The sequence below is a fragment of the Erpetoichthys calabaricus genome, chromosome 18, assembly GCF_900747795.2.
Source record: "Erpetoichthys calabaricus chromosome 18, fErpCal1.3, whole genome shotgun sequence".
NCBI classification, from domain to species: Eukaryota; Metazoa; Chordata; class Cladistia; order Polypteriformes; family Polypteridae; genus Erpetoichthys; species Erpetoichthys calabaricus.
The window spans coordinates 52161229-52178495 of record NC_041411.2 but is presented as its reverse complement, the minus strand read 5'-3'; the positions used below and the strand labels follow the sequence as shown (position 1 = coordinate 52178495).

Sequence of the window (17267 nt, the reverse complement as noted above, 5' to 3'; positions counted from 1 at the left end):
TGTCCTTCTCATTTGATTTTTTTTTTTTTTTGCATTACATGGCAAATTATCCTTCTACCCTTAAGTATATTTTAAGTGTTTCTTACGTAGTTCTGACAGATATCTGTAAAAGATAAGTTATTAAACAATATATACATTTATACTGAGATTAAAATAATCTTCTAACAAGCATGGACTAAACCTCTAGTTGCAGGTTGAACTAATGAAAGCTGGTCATTTAAAGTTACAGAAAAATTAGACCATAGTCACAAATAATGACATCTTACCCTGCAAGATTTGAAGACACCAAATTGTTATTAAAGATTAATGGACTTGTGAGAAATTATGATCCACTTAAGAGTGCAGTGTAAGTGGTGAAATCACCATTTGTCTGACAGTTTTGTAGTAGTCATTGTTGAAGATCAGCAGCGTTAAACAGCGGTTAATTCATAGGTGAAGTCCCCAGCCATTATAACATTTTGAGTGTGTATATTGTAAATTAACAAAAAGGCTAAACTTAATTTTCTTTGGAGAGAGCATAAAAATTGTCCAGATTCATCTGCGTTTTGCTAAGTTTCCCACTACTGTAATATAATCAAGCTCTATGTCAGATTATTTTGATAATAAAATATCAGATTGCAGAGCAGATTAATACATGTCTGTTTACTTTTATTACCAAATTAGAAATACATGTCTTACCCATGCTTTCTTCAATTTGTGGTGATCTTTACGATTCAGATGCAACAGTAGATACAAAGAAACAGTTCAGAATAGCTCTCTGTCTCTTTCTCCCACATCTTTTCTCTCTTCGAGTCACAAATTAAATTAACAATTTAGAGTTCTAATCCTCTGAAATGCAAGAAAGGAAGAAAAAACAGAAACAAATAGGTCTTCCTCGGTCATCTCCAATAATGAAAATCAGTGTTAAACATAGTATTTTATAATGAAACATGGTACATCTAAAATGGAAAAATACAATAATTCAGTATTGCTAACATTGACACCAGCCTTAGCAGTTCATATCTAGATTGAAACTTGAGAAATAGTGTAAAAATGCTAAATACAAGGACCATATATTAGTATTAGTAATACAATTATTCTAATATTGTCTATCTTGTTCACTGTAATTTTTAAAAACATAAAATGCTTTAATTTCCTACAAATAAAAAAAAGTCTGCTAGTTTTCATACAATCAATGTCTTTTTTGTAATAGGAAACAGAAAATGGGATTCAGCATCAGTAATATTAACAGACTAATTAGATGTTTTATAAAACACAGAATAAAACCATAATCATGTTCAGGTTTAATATCAAATGGTGGCTAAGATGGTAATTTAGGAGTCATATAAGACTTGTGTAATTATTAATAAATGGTATTGGCCAGATTTTATTTCTCCTGTTAGTATATTATTAATAAAACCTTTGGTTCTGTCTTTAATAGGATCATTTCCTTGTTTAAAAAATGCAGCTTTCTGTTGCTGCAAAGGAACACCTTTCCCGTTTTTTGTAGTTCTTATTCATTTATGCAATCTACAAGAAGAATTTTTTAAAAGTTTTTTCCACCTTCCTTTTATGTGTAAAACTGGCATGTTTGAGTTCAAGTCACCAATTTGAAATTGTTTTTTCGTCTCCATTTACAATGCTGAAACCAAGAAAGATACTGAACCAGTAGCCACCTTATTACAGGAATGTGCTTTTCATTGTGTGCAGTGAAGTACTTTATTTTTATAATGAAATTTCAAAAAATCTTTAATATGAAACCCCTTCGACAGAGTATGCAAGGTAAGTGATTTCAGTTTCCAGAGTTTCATTAATATTGTTTTGTAGGATTTTGTAAACATCAATTTAGCAAGATTTCCACCTTCCTTTCCTTCCTGATAATTCACAGCCTTTTTTTTTTTTCCTGGTTAATGGTTTCTAATGCTGCGACTGTATTTGTCTTTTAGATTCAGGCAGTGCTAATATCAGTGTTGCTTCCTCAAATTTCCAAAAGGAGGCCAAGTTTATATCCTAAACCTATTTACGTCACAGAAAGTGAGGAAGCAAAACTTGCAACCAATAAGAACTGAAATTGTTAGCAAATAAACTTACAAAACTGAACACAATGAAAAGTCGAATAAAAAGTTCACAAAACCCATAATGTAACCTTGCAATGTGCACTATGTATATATCGTACAATGGAAAAAAGTCAGTTGAACTAAACTTGACTTAACATGCGAGATTTTATTTTAGCTCACTCAAGAATTTGTTTTCAAGTTTATCGCCAATTGTATGTTTACCTGGGGGTGGTGTTTTGGTGGGGGTGCAGTACTATAGTATTACCATCATTATTTTTAGACGTTTATGACTTCCTTTTTTTTTTTTTTTAAACCTTGTTCACTCAAGCAAAAATTTGCAAAACTTTCCAAAAATGCTTTCATCCATCCATCCATTCATTATCCAACACACTGCTATATCCTAACTACAGGGTCATGGGGGGTCTGCTGGAGCCAATCCCACCCAACACAGGGTACAAGGCAGGAAACAAACCCCGGGCAGGGTACTAGCCCACCGCAGGGTACACACACTAGGGACAATTTAGGATCGCCAATGCACCTAACCTGCTTTCACTTTGTTAATTATGGGTTATTGAGTGTAGATTGATGGGCAAAATTGACAATTGTATCCTTATATAATTAAATCTACAGATCCATTGTGTATGTATGTAATAATTGTTTGAATGTATCTCTATATATATCTATCCCTATGTTTCTTTATGCTGTTGTCTAACATATCCCACCCTTTGACAGGTGCCATTGTAATAAAAGAATCCATGTTACTCATTTCACTTGTCGGTGGTTTTAATGCCGCAGTTGATTGGTCTATAAACATTCTAATGCAAAACTCAATCATCAACCAAAATAATATTCCCCATTTTGTGAAAAAGGTGAAATTTAGCAAGATTGTACATCTGTGACATTTGTTATCTGCTAAGAATGGACATTTTGATTTATCATTATTTAGGGGTAAAAACCCCACCAACAATAGAAAAACTAAATACTCCCAAATCTCAAAAACATTTTGACAGATTTGGAAATGTTATTGAAAAAAGAAAATTAGCTGACCTGTTTGGTTTTTTTTATATTTTGGTAATAATGCCGTATTGAGTGGCATATTCTTGGGTAGTGGATCCTATTGCGGCCTTTTTTCAGCTGTGCTCCGAGAAGAAATTGAAGGAATTGTGCAGACAAATTGTCCTGACACTTTATGCAAATGAATGCAACTCAACTTTCAAAAGGAAAGTGGAGCAATGAAAGGTCAGTGAAGCTCAAAGAAGACATGCTTAGCAAATTGTGTCCTTGAGCACATGCAGCGCTCTCTACTCTGTTGGCTGCTTCTTACTCCTCACAAATTGGTATAAATACATACAAATTTGATGAGGTGAGGCAATGTTGACCCCCTTGCATTGCTGATTGCACTTATATAATTTGTGTTGAAGAATAGGGGGGATGGAGGTGGTGAATTACATACAGTGCATCCGGAAAGTATTCACAGCGCATCACTTTTTCCACATTTTGTTATGTTACAGCCTTATTCCAAAATGGATTAAATTCATTTTTGTCCTCAGAATTCTACACACAACACCTCATAATGACAACGTGAAAAAAGTTTACTTGAGATTTTTGCAAATTTATTAAAAATAAAAACATTGAGAAAGCACATGTACATAAGTATTCACAGCCTTTGCCATGAAGCTCAAAATTGAGCTCAGGTGCATCCTGTTTCCCCTGATCATCCTTGAGATGTTTCTGCAGCTTAATTGGAGTCCACCTGTGGTAAATTCAGTTGATTGGACATGATTTGGAAAGGCACACACCTGTCTATATAAGGTCCCACAGCTGACAGTTCATGTCAGAGCACAAACTAAGCATGAAGTCAAAGGAGTGGTCTGTAGACCTCCGAGACAGGATTGTCTCGAGGTACAAATCTGGGGAAGGTTACAGAAAAATTTCTGCTGCTTTGAAGGTCCCAATGAGCACAGTGGCCTCCATCATCTGTAAGTGGAAGAAGTTCGAAACCACCAGGACTCTTCCTAGAGCTGGCCGGCCATCTAAACTGAGCGATCGGGGGAGAAGGGCCTTAGTCAGGGAGGTGACCAAGAACCCAATGGTCACTCTGTCAGAGCTCCAGAGGTCCTCTGTGGAGAGAGGAGAACCTTCCAGAAGGACAACCATCTCTGAAGAAATCCACCAATCAGGCCTGTATGGTAGAGTGGCCAGACGGAAGCCACTCCTTAGTAAAAGGCACATGGCAGCCCGCCTGGAGTTTGCCAAAAGGCACCTAAAGGACTCTCAGACCATGAGAAAGAAAATTCTCTGGTCTGATGAGACAAAGATTGAACTCTTTGGTGTGAATGCCAGGCGTCACGTTTGGAGGAAACCTGGCACCATCCCTACAGTGAAGCATGGTGGTGGCAGCATCATGCTGTGGGGATGTTTTTCAGCGGCAGGAACTGGGAGACTAGTCAGGACAAAGGGAAAGATGACTGCAGCAATGTACAGAGACATCCTGGATGAAAACCTGCTCCAGAGCGCTCTTGACCTCAGACTGGGGCAACGATTCGTCATTCCGCAGGACAACGACCCTAAGCACACAGCCAAGATATCAAAGGAGTGGCTTCAGGACAACTCTGTGAATGTCCTTGAGTGGCCCAGCCAGAGCCCAGACTTGAATCCGATTGAACATCTCTGGAGAGATCTTAAAATGGCTGTGCACTGATGCTTCCCATCCAACCTGATGGAGCTTGAGAGGTGCTGCAAAGAGGAATGGGCGAAATTGTCCAAGGATAGGTGTGCCAAGCTTGTGGCATCATATTCAAAAAGACTTGAGGCTGTAATTGCTGCCAAAGGTGCATCGACAAAATAATGAGCAAAGGCTGTGAATACTTATGTACATGTGATTTCTCAGTTTTTTTATTTTTAATACATTTGCAAAACCCTCAAGTAAACTTTTTTCACGTTGTCATTATGGGGTGTTGTGTGTAGAATTCTGAGGAAAAAAAATGAATTTAATCCATTTTGGAATAAGGCTGTAACATAACAAAATGTGGAAAAAGTGATGCGCTGTGAATACTTTCCAGATGCACTGTACAATATTCCGGAGAACTGGGTGTCGAAACCCATCACGTCCTGGATACAACATAAGCCAGGTGCGACGGCATACCTTGGTCAATTCAAACACTTGCACAGGTCAGTAAAGTCGTCTCCTAAAGAACATTGAAGGGTGGTTCTTTATTGCGCAGTACTTAAAACATTCAATTCATTCCATGGGCCACGTAAATGTGCAGTCTGAAAATGTTAATGCTATGTGTAATAAGTTAAAGTAAATCACGATTATAACTAGAATTACCAGAGCCTATGAAAAAACTCAGAGATCCGGCCCACCTTAAACCCGTTCACACCTCTCCGCCAGCATCTTTTGTCATCTAAATGTGTTGATAAAGACAAGCTGCCTGCAGCCGGCTATTCCATCCCCCCACCGACTTAGAACGTACACGAACTTCTCCCAGCTCATGCCTTGATTGATTATCTGGGAGTGAAGTGGAGTTTTAGAGTGGAAATAATAGATTGTTATTTGGAACACACGCATTTCATGAAAAAGTTTCTGTTTTAACAATGTGTTTACACAGATTACACATGGCACAGTGATAGTGCTGCTGCTTTGCATTAAGGAGGCTGTGGAAGATTGTGGGTTCGCTTCCTGGTTCCTCCCTGTCTGGATAGCGCTTTGAGTACTGAGAAATGCGCTATATAAATGTACTGAATTATTATTACTGTAGCAACAGAACACACATGAAATGCGTGTGTTCCAAATAACGATCTGTTTCCACTCTAAAACTCCACTCCCAGATAATCAATCAAGGCATGAGCTGGGAGAAGTTCGTGCACCTTCTAAGTCGGTGGGGGAATGGAATAGCCAGCTGCTGGCAGCTTGTCTTTATCAGCACATTTAGATGACAAAAGATGCTGGCAGAGAGGTGTGAACGGATTTAAGGTGGGCCGGATCTACGAGTTTTTTCGTAGGCTCTGGTAATTCTAGTGTTAACTGGTTTTGATCTAGACCTTCCAAAACTTTGTAACAGTGAGAGATTAAAGATCAAGGCATTACGTTTAAATCCGATAGAAGCTACCATTTTTATAGGTTATGCTACCGGGTGAAATGATATTTTTACCTAAAATTCCCATTATTCCTATTATTTACTTGCCTGAATTCAGTATAATACAGTTTCCAGTAAAATTGTGTTTTCCAGTGACCATTAACAAAACCTAGGGTTAGTCACTAGCACTATATATTTTATATGTATTTTTTTGCAATAACACCTTGTAGAAGGCACTGCCATTAACCCTTAAATTTATTACATACAGTATGTGTGTAATTGTGTAAGTGGGATGAAAATACACTTAGCTACCCAGAATACATGTAAACTTCATACAGACAAAAACTGCTCTTGGGATTTGATTGAAGCAGCACTAACCCAGTATACTTTTAAAATTTCTGTAATATTTACTCTATATTTAATTTTTAGGTAACAAAAAGAAAGTAATATTTTGATTGGGCTTTGGACCACCAAGGTACACCTTGCTGTGTTAGTTTTTATTTATTTGTTTTTTTTTTTTTGTTTTTTTTACCCATTACCATAATAAGGACAGTATAGTTCTTGAAAAAGAATGTCAACATGGTTCTAAAGTAACCATTTTTTTATTTTAACGGTAAAAATAGTCACTGGAGGAATCAGAAAAATGGACTTCCTCAAGGTTCAGTGCTGGCTCCTGTTCTGTTCAATATCTGTAACAACGACCAGCCTGTGTTCACCAACATTGGGAGGTTAATTTATGCAGATGATCTCTGCTTAGCCTCCCAGTCTGTTTCCTTCCAAGATATCCAAAAGAGACTTACCAGTGCCCTCAACAACCTCTGAGTATTACACTAAATGGTTCCTTAATGCCAACCCAGGGAAGACACAGGTCTGTACCTTTCGTCTTAACAATAGACAAGCAAACACAACTCTAGAGATCAGGTGGAATGACAAAGTACTGAAGAACAACAAACATCCTGTTTACTTAGGCATCACTCTGGACAGGACACTGTCTTTTAAAGAACATATTTTTAAACTCAAAAAGAAGATATCCAGCAGGAATAATCTCCTTAGCAAGCTAGCAAACATATCCTGGGGAGCAGACCCTAAGACCCTGCAATCAACGGCCATGGCACTCTGTTATTCAACAGCAGAGTATTGTGCACCAGTGTGGGCTAGGTCAACCCATGCCAACAAGGTTGACCCTGAGCTAAATAGTGCATGCCGAATCATCACCGGCACATTGCAAACAACGCGCCTTCCTGTTTTATATAGGCTGGCCGGGATTGCACCTTCCCATATACGACGAGAAAGTAGTTCAAGAGTAGAAAGGTTCAAGCAACTGATGGGCTCCAGACACCCACTTCACCATCACCAGGAGGTAAATCACTGACTACCTTCTCGTCAGAGTTTTGCCACAGTGGAACCCCTTAATACAAAGCAGTCCACAAAACATATGCTCGAGAGGTGGCAAGAGACTGACTGTAGCCCTCCCAATGAAGCTCTTCCTACACCTCAAGAGCATCTACCCAATGGAACATCCCCATCTAGGAAAGGCTGGGTCGCGCTTAACACTAGAACTACCAGAGCCTACGAAAAAACTCGTAGATCCGGCCCACCTTAAATCGCTTCTTAAAACCTTTCTTACCTCTCCGCCAGCGTCTTTTGTCATCTAAATGTACTGATAAAGACAAGCTGCCAGCAGCCGGCTATTCCATCCCCCCAACGACTTAGAACGTAAACAAGCTTTTCCCAGCTAATGCCTTGATTGATTATCTGGGAGTGAAGTGGAGTTTTAGAGTAGAAATAATAAGATTGTTATTTGGAACACACGCATTTCATATGTGTTGCATTTTTACAGTAATCTGTGTAAACACATTGTTAAAACAGAAACGGTTTACAATATTCTAGTAGCAAATGACAAAATGTAGGCATAAACTATATAATGTATGAAGCCTGAAGTCCAAATATCAAAGAAACACTTTCACAAAAGGTACAAAAAAAAGCCACCGCCAAAAAAAAACCGCCTTAGTGTGAGACATTGACATGACTTAACTATCACTGCTTCCGTGGCGTAACAGTATCAGTCGCTGACTGGGAATCAGAAGGTCATGTGTTCGATCCTGCACAACTCCCATTTGAGAAGTGTGCTTATTTTCACTATTTTAGAATAAAATGATACATTTGATTTCAGTCTGTAACAGCCAGTGTAATTTATGATATTTGTAAAGGTTAGCTTTATTTTTTTAAAATTCACTTTTCATTGTCTCAGTCGCGTTCAGGATCCATCCCTACCGCCCCCCACCTGACACTGCTGTTTTTACATAAAGACACGCTATAGTTCTGCAGTGTATCACGATACATACGACCACGTGTTTTTTTTCCCCCAGTATTGCCAGTTCCCATGTGTTGCTGTATGCTGTTTCTTTTGTACTCCAGGACATGCAGAGGAAAGCATAGTAAAGAGCAGTAACTTCAGCGCTATATGCAATCATCAGACACTCCCCATCTGATGCTGTTTTCACATAAAGACGCGCTAAAGCTCTGCAGTGTACTTGTGACTGCATTGTCGTACCAATGCTTGGAAACTGAAGTGTCTGCATGCACTTTTCGTGGCATTATACGTGTATTTTTTGAGCATGCCCATGTAGCTCAAACACAGGAACATATGTTGATGTAAAAGTATAACAAAACAAGTGCACTTTTATTCAAGACTATAACCGAAGAAAAAAGAAAGCAAGTTACAGTAGGTGGAATGCTAAGAACTGCTGATTTCCATTCTGTGCTATATAACTGTTAACATTTGAATCTGATGATTGCATATAGCGCTGTCTGATTTAGTGTGCGCAAGAACATGCAGGTGGCCAGTTGCTGAGTGCTACAACGCACATTTTAAAAAAAGAAAGAGACAAATATATGTGACATTTTGAAGAAATCATTTTATGACGCGAATAGTACCAATCAGAAAACATCGTCGAAGTAATGCAATATTATTTGAAAACGAACAGCGTCAGGTTGGGTGTGAAGTTATACTGGCGCTGTTTGAGTCAGATCAGAAGCTGAATAAGCTGAAAAAGCTCCTGTTCTGACTCTAAGTAAAAAAGCATGAATTAATCAACAGAAATAACCGCGACTGACATTTTAAAGTTAACGATTTACAGTGCATACCAATTTATAAATTCAATGTCCGTTTGAGGAAAAAAAAAAACCACTTTCTTCAAAGCTGGGAATCGAACTCGCGTCTCTGTGGCACAGTAAGGCAGTGGTGCTCCAAGTCAGCAAACCGTCCTTATAACTTATTTTTTCAAGATCCATAACACACAGACAGACAGAGCACTGCGTAATACAGAGACAGACAGGCAGAGATATACAAATAAACAGGGAAGGCACATGTACTGAAAGAAAAAAAAAATCAACATGTGCGTTGTTTCTGCAGCACTGAATGAGCTCACCCGCTCTAACATCACCCCTCCCCCGATCTGACTCTCTAAGTAACAGCGCAAGTACAGACACAAATCAAGTGCATGTGTGTACTGTATAATATTAACAAAAAGAGCAGCTTACTACTGAAAACAGCAAATATAGGAGTGAGTGGGGATCGAACCAGGACTCTTGATTACACTTGGTTTGCGTCTGTACTTGCGCTGTTACTTAGAGAGCCAGATCGGGGAGGGGTGATGTTAGAGCGGGTGAGCTTATTCAGTGCTGCAGAAACAACGCGCATGTTGATTTTTTTTTCTTTCAGTACATGTGCCTTCCCTGTTTGTTTGTATATCTCTGCCTGTCTGTCTCTGTATTACGCAGTGCTCTGTCTGTCTGTGTGTTATGGATCTTGAAAAAAATAAGTTATAAGGACAGTTGTTCATGTTAATTGCAGTCTCAATTGTTAAAAAAATATTTTAAAAGGAGCATCCCAAATGAAAATATAACGATCTCATTAACTGACAGTGCATACCAATTTACAAATTTTATGTCCGTTTGAGGTTAAAAAGAATAAAAAGAAGTAACACTTTATCCCCAGCGGGGAATTGAACTCATGTTTGTGAGGCAGAGAAAAGCTACTCGGTCTGAGAGGCAAATCTTAGCGCGCTACGCCACGGAAGCTGTTATATGGTGTGTTGAGTTTTTGTGGAAGTGTTTATTTGATATTAGGAACTCGGGCTTTATACATTCTATAGTTTATGCCTACATTTTGTAACATTTATTACTAAAATATGAAAAAGTTTCTGTTTTAGCAATGTGTTTACACAGATTACTGTAGAAACGGATCACGCATGAAATGCATGTATTCCAAATGGCGATCTATTATTTCTATTCTAAAACTCCAGCAGTTCAGTCACTCCCAGGTAATCAAACAAGGCATGAGCTGGGAAAACTTAGTGAACGTTCTGCGACGGTGGGGGATGGAATAGCCGGCTGTTCGCTGCTCCTCTTAATCGGCACATTTAGAAGACAAAAGAGAGGTGAGAACGGTTTTAAGGTGGGCCGGATCTACAAGTTTTTTCGTAGACTCTGGTAATTCTAGTGTTAACCGAGCTAGGTCAAAGGTGGGCAAAACAAGGAACAGCCTGTTTAGATGGGGACTCGCAACAAGTGCAGAATGTCCCTTGTGGTGAGCCCACCCAAACAATGGACCACATTCTCCATGAATGTTCCAGCGGCCCTACATGTTCCGATGAAGATCTTAAGAATGTTAATGACGCTGCTCTTACCTGGATAGAGCAGTGGCGTGATAAGATATGATGGTGAACTGTTTAGTTACACAACAGCAAGTGCTGTTCTTACAACTGTACAGGACATATTCTTAGAAAAGGGTTAAACATTATACAGAAACTTTTTGTGAAGTACAGAACATAAACTTTCTAATATCGTATTTGAAAACATTAGCCATCATATACTCCTTGTAAGTCAAGATGTTAAAGACAGTGAGGCATAAAATATTTATGATGAAAACAGTATACTGTCTGTACATTTACAGTATATGAAGTATTTTTATGGTGTAAAATTTTAATTTATACTTGCTTGTATTGAAAAGACCAATTAAATTAAATACATTATTGCTGTTTTTAATTTCTGTTACCAAAATTTACTTTGCGTTTCTCTTTGAGGATTTAAGCTAAAGTACATTAACAGTGCACAACTTCTGTCTATCTACAGTTGTGCTTGAAAGTTTGTGAACCCTTTAGAATTTTCTATATTTCTGCATAAATATGACCTAAAACATCAGATTTTCACTCAAGTCCTAAAAGTAGATAAAGAGAAACCAGTTAAACAAATGAGACAAAAATATCATACTTGGTCATTTATTTATTAAGGAAAATGATTGAATATTACATATTTGTGAGTGGCAAAAGTATGTGAACCTTTGCTTTCAGCATCTGGTGTGCCCCACTTTTCAGCAATAACTGCAACTAAACGTTTCAGGTAACTGTTGATCAGTCCTGCACACTGGCTTTGAGGAATTTTAGCCCATTCCTCCGTACAGAACAGCTTTCCTCACATTAACTGCTTACTTCAGGTCCTTCCACAACATTTTGATTGGATTAGGGTCAGGACTTTGACTTGACTATTCCAAAACATTAACTTTATTCTTCTTTAACCATTCTTTGGTAGAACGACTTGTGTGCTTAGGGTCGTTGTCTTGCTGCATGACCCACCTTCTCTTGAGATTCAGTTCATGGACAGATGTCCTGACATTTTCCTTTAGAATTCTCTGATATAATTCAGAATTCATTGTTCCATCAATGAAGGCAAGCCGTCCTGGCTCAAATGCAGCAAAACAGGCCCAAACCATGATACTACCACCACCACCACCATGTTTCACAGATGGGATAAGGTTCTTATGCTGGAATGCATTGTTTTCCTTTCTCCAAACATAACGCTTTTCATGTAAACCAAAAAGTTCTATTTTGGTCTCATCCGTCCTTCTGGTTTGTGATCTTTAGCAAACTGCAGACGAGCAGCAATGTTTTTTTTTTTGGAGAGCAGTGGCTTTCTCCTTGCAACCCTGCCATGCACACCATTGTTGTTCAGTGTTCTTCTGATGGTGTACTCATGAACATGAACATTAGCCAATGTGAGAGTGGCATCAGTTGCTTAGAAGTTACCCTGGAGTCCTTTGTGACCTCGCCGACTATTACACGCCTTGCTCTTGTAGTGATTTTTGTTGGTCAACCACTCCTGGGGAGGGTAATAATGGTCTTGAATTTCCTCCATTTGTACACAATCTGTCTGACTATGGATTGGTGGAGTCCAAACTCTTTAGAGATGGTTTTGTAACCTTTTCCAGCCTGATGAGCATCAACAACTCTCTTTCAGAGGTCGTTGGAAATCTCCTTTGTTCGTGCCATGATACACTTTCACAAACGTGTTGTGAAGAGCAGACTTTGATAGATCCCTGTTCTTAAAAAAGCACAGGGTGCCCACTCACACCTGAGTGTCATCCCATTAAATGAAAACACCTGACTCAAATTTCACCTTCAAACTAACTGCTATTCCTAGAGGTTCACATACTTTTTCCACTGACAAATATGTAATATTCGATCATTTTCCTCAATAAATAAATGACCAAGTATAATATTTTTGTCTCATTTGTTTAACTGGTTTCTCTTTATCTACTTTTAGGACTTGAGTGAAAATCTGATGTTTTAGGTCATATTTATGCAGAAATATAGAAAATTCTAAAGGGTTCACAAACTTTCAAGCACAACTGTACATCCACCTCCTCCCATCCTCAAGTTTCTTCTGATGAACCTCTCTACTCCCACTTCAATTCAGATAATTTTGGCCTCTTGCTGGAAACCTTATGACTCTCTTTCATCTTGTCTCCCCTCCCCTCCTCCTCAAGCTCATGCTGGAATGCCTCTTTTTCATTCTTCTTTAACTCTTAGTCACTAGGATTAACAAGTATTTGGTGCCAACTTACTAAATAGCAATCTTTGACATTGCTGATCCATTGATGGATGGCTTGTTGTTAAAAACATAAGCATCTTATTCATTAATTTGTGAGCCTAGGAACAAGTTATGAGGGTTGCATCTTTCTTGCTGGCTCCCATGGTCATCCTTAACAAAATTGTTGAGGTTCATCCTTGTGTAGGTCTGAAACGGTGGAGTAGAAGAGTGATGGGTGCTGGAAACAAGGTCCTTTGAACTTGATTGATAATTCTTTCTTGGCAGCTACTGATTACTATACTGTATATGGTTTATAGTAGTGTTGTTGTTTGCTTCAATAAACATTTAATCATAAAAAAGTTTCCACCTGACCTGAGCTACAAGGGACTGTGAATACTTATGTACATGTGATTTCTCAGTTTTTTTATTTTTAATAAATTTGCAAAAACCTCAAGTAAACTTTTTTCACGTTGTCATTATGGTGTTGTGTGTAGAATTCTGAGGGGAAAAAATGAATTTAATCCATTTTGGAATAAGGCTGTAACATAACAAAATGTGGAAAAAGTGATGCGCTGTGAATACTTTCCGGATGCACTGTATATTAAGGAAGTGATTGTGAATAAAGCAGAAACTGCATGTTCTGTATGCTTATTACATTTCAGTGCAGTGGAAAATGGAGCTTAGTTTAGGTACTGCAAAAAATGCATTTATTATTAATTTACTCTTGTGTAACAAGAACTTAATAAATGCTTCTTTTAGTCTTCATGACACTTATAAAACATTAGTAGATAAGTTGTTCATCTCTGTGTAGTGTGGCAGATTGAAATGATGTAAAATTACTTGTTAATATGAAGCACTCCCAGGTCTTATATTAAATAAGTACTATCGAGAGAAATATCTCAGTTAAGCCACCTTAGACCACCCCAGAGTTAAGTTTTCTTAGCAGTCACATTGCAGAAATGAAGAAAAACTTTGCTGATTTTTTTGGAAGTGTTAATATGACCCAAGTAAGTGTGTGTTAAGGTCTTGTTACATAATAGTAAATGAATAATAAATACATTTTTGCAATACAGTAATCCCTTGCTACTTCGCGGTTCACTTTTCGCGGATTCACGACTTCGCGGGTTTTTAAATACAAGTGATTGCCCGCCTATCGCAGAAGTTATGTTCCAGACCCATCAGCAACAGGAGAAAATCCGCGATATAGAAAGACCATATAAATAAACATTTTTATAGTTTAAGCCTTAAAATACCCATCCCACATGCTTTAAACACATGTAAACTAATAAAACACACTTTGTTAACACATATGATATGTGGATGTCGGGCTAAGGATATAAGTAACATCTCACTATTATAAAACATTTTAACTTCATGCAAGACAAGACAGTGAAACAGGAAAATAGGTTCTGTACAGGCTTTTAAATTATTGACACGCAGAGCGACAAGCAGCACAAAGTCCACTTCTCCTTAGCGTTCATTCAGCTCCCCACCCCCTTGACAATGCGAAGTGGCAGGAGCGTACTGCGCCTCCAGGGAGGGGGGTTTGAGCGAACGTGAGTTCAGCCCTCACACACCCCTACTCCTCCTCCTCCTCCTTCCGAACGCGCAGAGCGACAAGCAGGCATTTTGGCAGAAGCAGCACAAAGTCCATTTCTGCTCAGCGTGAGTTCAGCTGCCCCCCTTCACAAAGCGAGTGCAGACACATCGACGTCTGATCGCTGCGTGCAGTGTGCAGTGTTGGTCTGCGGTGTTTAAGAATGTAGAGAGTGTTTAAGAGCATAGGAAATGTTTATAAGAGTGTGGGAAAGGTTAACAAGAGAGTGAGAAAGGTTTATAAGAGTGTGGGAAGGGTTTATAAAGCCTTAAAATATGTATAAATAATAAAATAAATATAGGTCGCTACTTCGCGGATTTTCACCTATCGCGGGGGGCTCTGGAACGTAACCCCCGCGATAGGTGAGGGATCACTGTGCCTCAACTAAGGTACTGAAAATGGCCTTTATTAAGTAAGTGGTTCTTTTTATGTTTACTGTTGAATGACTGAAGATGTTTTAGTGTTTGTGATGGTTTCAAAATGTATATATTTTCACTCAGATAAGAGTGCCTTTTATTGTTTTAATTGGTTAAATATATAAAAAAGATTATATCTTAAATGTACAGGTATTTTACTTTTCTTTTTCTATCATTATAAAGTTTTTCATAAATGTTAGCATAGTTAAATTAGTATCTTTTTTCTGTAACACATGCAATTAATAAAATTAATATGAAATTTTAAAAAAGTGAATATTGTGAAAAATAAATATAATTGTCTCTCTCTCTCTCTCTCCACTTATTTACAAGTCTGCAGTTTGGATAGAGCTTTTGCTTGCCACAATTGGTGAACAATTTGTTGACTTCTGTGCATCAGGTAATTATGACCTCTTAAACTAGTCTGAAATCCTGTAATACTCTTTATTTGAAGTGTTTTGTATTTGGAATACTTTAACCCTCAGTGCTGCCTTTTGATTTTAGCAATTTGAAATAAGATTTTACAACAACAACAGCATTTATTTATATAGCACATTTTCATACAAAAAAGTAGCTCAAAGTGCTTAAACAAGCCATGATAAATGTACAATATTTAACTTTTTTTTTGCAAGCATTTTATTAGCGTAAACATTATAAATATATAAATTGTACTCTTGTTGATAGCTTGAAAAAGTATTTTAACGTAATATACATGCATTAATTTCATCCTTATAGCACTCTTTTGCAATGATTTTATAAATTTAAAAGAATTTTAGGTAGATATTTATTTGTCCCCTAGGGTACTTTTGGCTTTTCACAGAAGTTCATTAAATAAATTCAACTTAATTAAAGAGTAAGTGTCTCTGGGTTTGTCCAGTTGCTATGTCTTTGTCATTTAACTCTTTTAGGGCAAATTTTGTTTTGTTTTTTTTCTCCCAGGGCTGAATATTTTTCCAAAAACTAACATTTTTTAAAAAAGAACACAAAGCAATTGTTTAACATATCAAATCAACAAAAAATATTTACTTTTGACAAATGTTACTTCTTGCATGTTGTATGAGCCTGCATACTATATGATTTCACATATATTTCACATACATTTTACACAGCAAAGTCCTGCAAAGTCTGATTTCGCTCAAAGCAGCCAATTTCAGTCATTGCCACATTGCACTACTTACAATATGTGTTGCTTTGGTGTCTACTTTTCAATTGTCTGTTGCTGCACTTTCTCACATATATTGTTAGTGTGTACTGTAGAGAGACAAGTCACCCATTTGCCATTGTGCCATGCTACTGCCACCAAGTTTTCTGCCCGCATGAAAACCGTATTGTCACCTCTTTTCATCTTCAGCCTGTCTGGCATGTATAAAAATTGTCCAAATGTACACAACATGACCCAAATGTTCATAGCCCTGAAGCAGCTCCAGCACAACCTGACTTGTCAAGGGACAGTTCTCTCTTTGAAAGAAATACTTTCCTGTATATGTAATTACTTTCAGGCAGAAACCAGTGTTTGCTTCTGCCAGTACAAAATCCTTTATGCCATACTTTGTGGGCTTGACTGGCATAAATTTGCAGAAAAAAAGGCGTCCCTTTTATTATATCATAGATTCATCCACAGACGAATCATGGCCAGGCTGATAAAATTGTTTCTATGATGGTTCCACAATGTCAAGCAGGGGCTGAACTTTATGCATGGAGTTATAGCCTGGCTCACCCCTTGGGATTTGCTTCTGTTTATTACAGAAGTGAATAAAACTTTGCAGCATCACGTACCTATCATCAAGCTGCATAACCTGTCCAAAGCCACCAGGGGACAAAGCATGTTTGGACCAATGCTCCCTGAAGTTATATCACCAGTTCTGTCCCATCTCTATTTGTAATGCCACAACGCCCTTCATCTCGTCTTTTGTTGTGGGTTTCCACTTTGAAAAACGAGAATGCGATGCAAGTGCAGCCCGCGACTCAAAAAATTTCTCTGCCTACCTTTTTGTCTCGTCTGACAGTAGCTGAAAAGCAGCATCAGGAGAGAGCAGCCTGAAGTAGTCCAGCAGCTGGTGATCTGTCGTGTCCAACAGCAAGCTGTGCCATCTTGTGAAGTACGGTAGCCAGTTCGGCTCCCACGGATCAATGTCTGTGTATTCCTCCAACGCGAACCTTGCCGTAGATGCATCGGCTGCGCAAATGTGCTCAGCTGGCAGCAGATCAGCTGGCGCGGCATCGGCTGGTGTCTGATCAGCTGATGCCGGCTTCTCACTCTCTTGCTCAATCT

General features: G+C 38.2%; 1 protein-coding gene across 1 annotated transcript in view; it reads left to right on the top strand.

Annotated features, from left to right (window-relative positions):
- The window catches only part of eif4e3 (eukaryotic translation initiation factor 4E family member 3), a 203331-nt gene that overhangs the window by 104651 nt on the left and 81413 nt on the right, over positions 1 to 17267 (top strand). The window contains exon 5 of the mRNA XM_051921532.1: positions 15329 to 15395. Within this exon, the coding sequence (XP_051777492.1) occupies positions 15329 to 15395 (67 nt within the window). The remainder of the gene's footprint in view (positions 1 to 15328; positions 15396 to 17267) is intronic.